Consider the following 2,500-nt stretch of genomic DNA (forward strand, 5'->3'; position numbering starts at 1 on the left):
CGATTGTGTAGCGTGAACGTGGATGTCTGGCTCACACTGAGATCACAAATCCTTCATGATCTGCTGTTAGAACGAGAATATTTCAAGCTCGCGAGCTCACGAACGTCTACGGCTTTCAAAATCTTCTATTAGGATTAGATGATGGATTAGATTTATATTTATCTGTCTTTCCTCAGAGCTTCCTTCGTGTCATTTCTGTGTAAGACTGCTGAGTAGGCTTCGGCTGTCAGAGCGTCGCTTACGGAGTGTCACGTGATTCAGACGCGCGCTTCAAAGAGTCCATTGTTTAGCTAAAAGGCCTCAGCACAGTGTTGTAAAAATTCTTGAGCATTCCAGACTTGCCTTTTTTTCTTTCCCTACAAGTCTAAATGAAATCCCACTTCGATTTACCCCACGCTGTGATGTTTACTTAGCGTGACTTCCTGTGTGCTCTTCTTACAGGAACCCTGCCAATAGGCTAATTAGAGTCGTTAGGTCTACAAGCCCTCGTCTTCCTCAGGACCCCTGAGACTCATCTCTAAAATCGAGGAGGTTCTGTCTGTCCCGACGTCCTCTCACTGTGACCGAGTGAAGGACTGAGCCCGGGGTGGATGATAGATAGTGAGACGTCGGTGAGGGCGGAGGTGTCAGACACGCAGCCATGTGAAAAGAAATCCAATTCCGATTATTGTGCTGGTGGACTGTCGGGATGCTCACGGGACTAAAAATCGAAGCGCTCCGAAAGCGTCGACGTTGCAGGGTTAATAACGTGTTCGAGCGTCTCACACGAGGTCGACCGAAACCTCTCTGTTTATTCCGTTACGGTGTGTAAACACCAGCCAGTATGCAGAACATGGCCCATGAGCGTGAGTGTGTGAAGAAGACGCCGTATTTCGATGCAGGCTTGGCTTTTATTGACGTCTGAAGATGTTCTGAAGAGACAGGCTCATCCATCACGCCTCACGTCACGCCTCACACGTGAGTCACAGGGTCGCGATCGAGCGAGGCCGAGAATCTATAAGCTGTAGCGAGAGATCTGGCTCCGCCTTTTCACTGATGATGATGGAGCATCTGTCGCTTGATGTTTATTTTAGAACGCTCTTAATAAATGAGGAGTGAGGTGTAGGACAAGGGGGCGGAGCTTCTTTAGTGGGTTTAACACATTTATCCTCCCTCGTTTTACCTTTCACTCCTCATTTCTGACTTCGTCAGTGGTGTTTATCAGAAATCCTCATCTCAGCATTATTTATTGCTACGTATGTTACGAGACAAAGATGAGCACTCACTCGGCAACCAATGACATTTTTTCTCCATTTTATGTAAATGAGGTATGATGCAATAAAGTTAAAATCACAGCTTTAACTCCTCTGTCTGTGAAATGAGTGCTTATTTATTGCATTGTAGAAAAACTTTAGCGTGGTTTCTCCTTATCTCCTTGTCCTTTACTTTAAATATTCTTTATACTCTTTATATACGTATAAAAACATCCTGAAGAAGTTCGGGAAGACGTAGAGGTCATTGGCTCCTCGGGTGAGTGTATGTAGCTAGCACCGTTAGCTCGCCTCGCTAATCTGAGAACAGCGCTAGTAATGAAGCTGAACACCAACATTGAAATGACACGACTGACTGATGAACGCGTTTATTTATTTTATTTGTATTTAACTGGTTAGCTTTAACGTTTAGCTACAACTGGTTCTCACTGGATAGGCCACGCCCAAAAAAGAAACAAACTAGCGTACAGCTGACAAAACAGTCGTAGTATTTGAAACCATAGAAAAAATCCTACAAGCGCTTTGCTTACTAAGCCGTGTTTTTAATATAATAGCTGAATAACTGGGTACGTAAAATGTTTTTCGTTGCATTGTTTTTATCCACCTTGACCCCCAGGACCTAAAGTTTATACACCGTTCTGTTAAACCAATTCAAATCTATGAGGAAATGTGGATGGTTTCAGGAACGTTAGCACTGACTTGTACACCTCTGGACAATGTTTGAGGCTCTCACAGGCTTATTTTTAGTATTTTCCAGCCATGTTATTGTCCAGAGAAAGTGCCATCTGGATCCACCGCAGATCCTTTCACTCTGGAGGTTTGTATCGGAGTAAAAGTGGAATTCCTGGCATCCGCTATCTGTAATGTCTCTATAGAAAAACAAGGTCTGTGTGATAAAGCCCAGTTTGCTTTGATATCAATTTAGAGATCCTTATCAGAACCCAGATAACACTCTGCTCCGTTCTCCCGAGTGTGCACCAAAACAACACGAGCTTCAGCTAAACACTTGTGCAGATGTTTACATTTTTGTGTGTGTAGAGAATGAGGAAATTTTCATTCTCTCATATTGTCATGGAACAAAGTCTCTGTGCTTTGTTAAACCTTCCCCAGCAAAGCAAAACAACTCAATCCCCAGGCAGCGATCGCCGATGTTTAAAGCTGTATTTCGTCTCATCTCGAGACACGAAGTAATTAATGTTAGTACCATCACATGCGAAGTATTAAGCAAGTGCTACATGTGCTGGAAAAAC

The 2,500-nt window shown here is 43.6% G+C and overlaps 1 protein-coding gene across 1 annotated transcript in view; it reads left to right on the forward strand.

The window, feature by feature from the left end:
• Positions 1-132, forward strand: part of wnk4b (WNK lysine deficient protein kinase 4b) — a 72,248-nt gene extending 72,116 nt beyond the window's left edge. Inside the window, exon 21 of the mRNA XM_047808237.1 lies at positions 12-132. Within this exon, the coding sequence (XP_047664193.1) occupies positions 12-132 (121 nt within the window). The remainder of the gene's footprint in view (positions 1-11) is intronic.
• The last annotated feature ends 2,368 nt before the right edge of the window (positions 133-2,500 follow it).

Source organism: Tachysurus fulvidraco, chromosome 24, assembly GCF_022655615.1.
Source record: "Tachysurus fulvidraco isolate hzauxx_2018 chromosome 24, HZAU_PFXX_2.0, whole genome shotgun sequence".
NCBI lineage: Eukaryota > Metazoa > Chordata > Actinopteri > Siluriformes > Bagridae > Tachysurus > Tachysurus fulvidraco.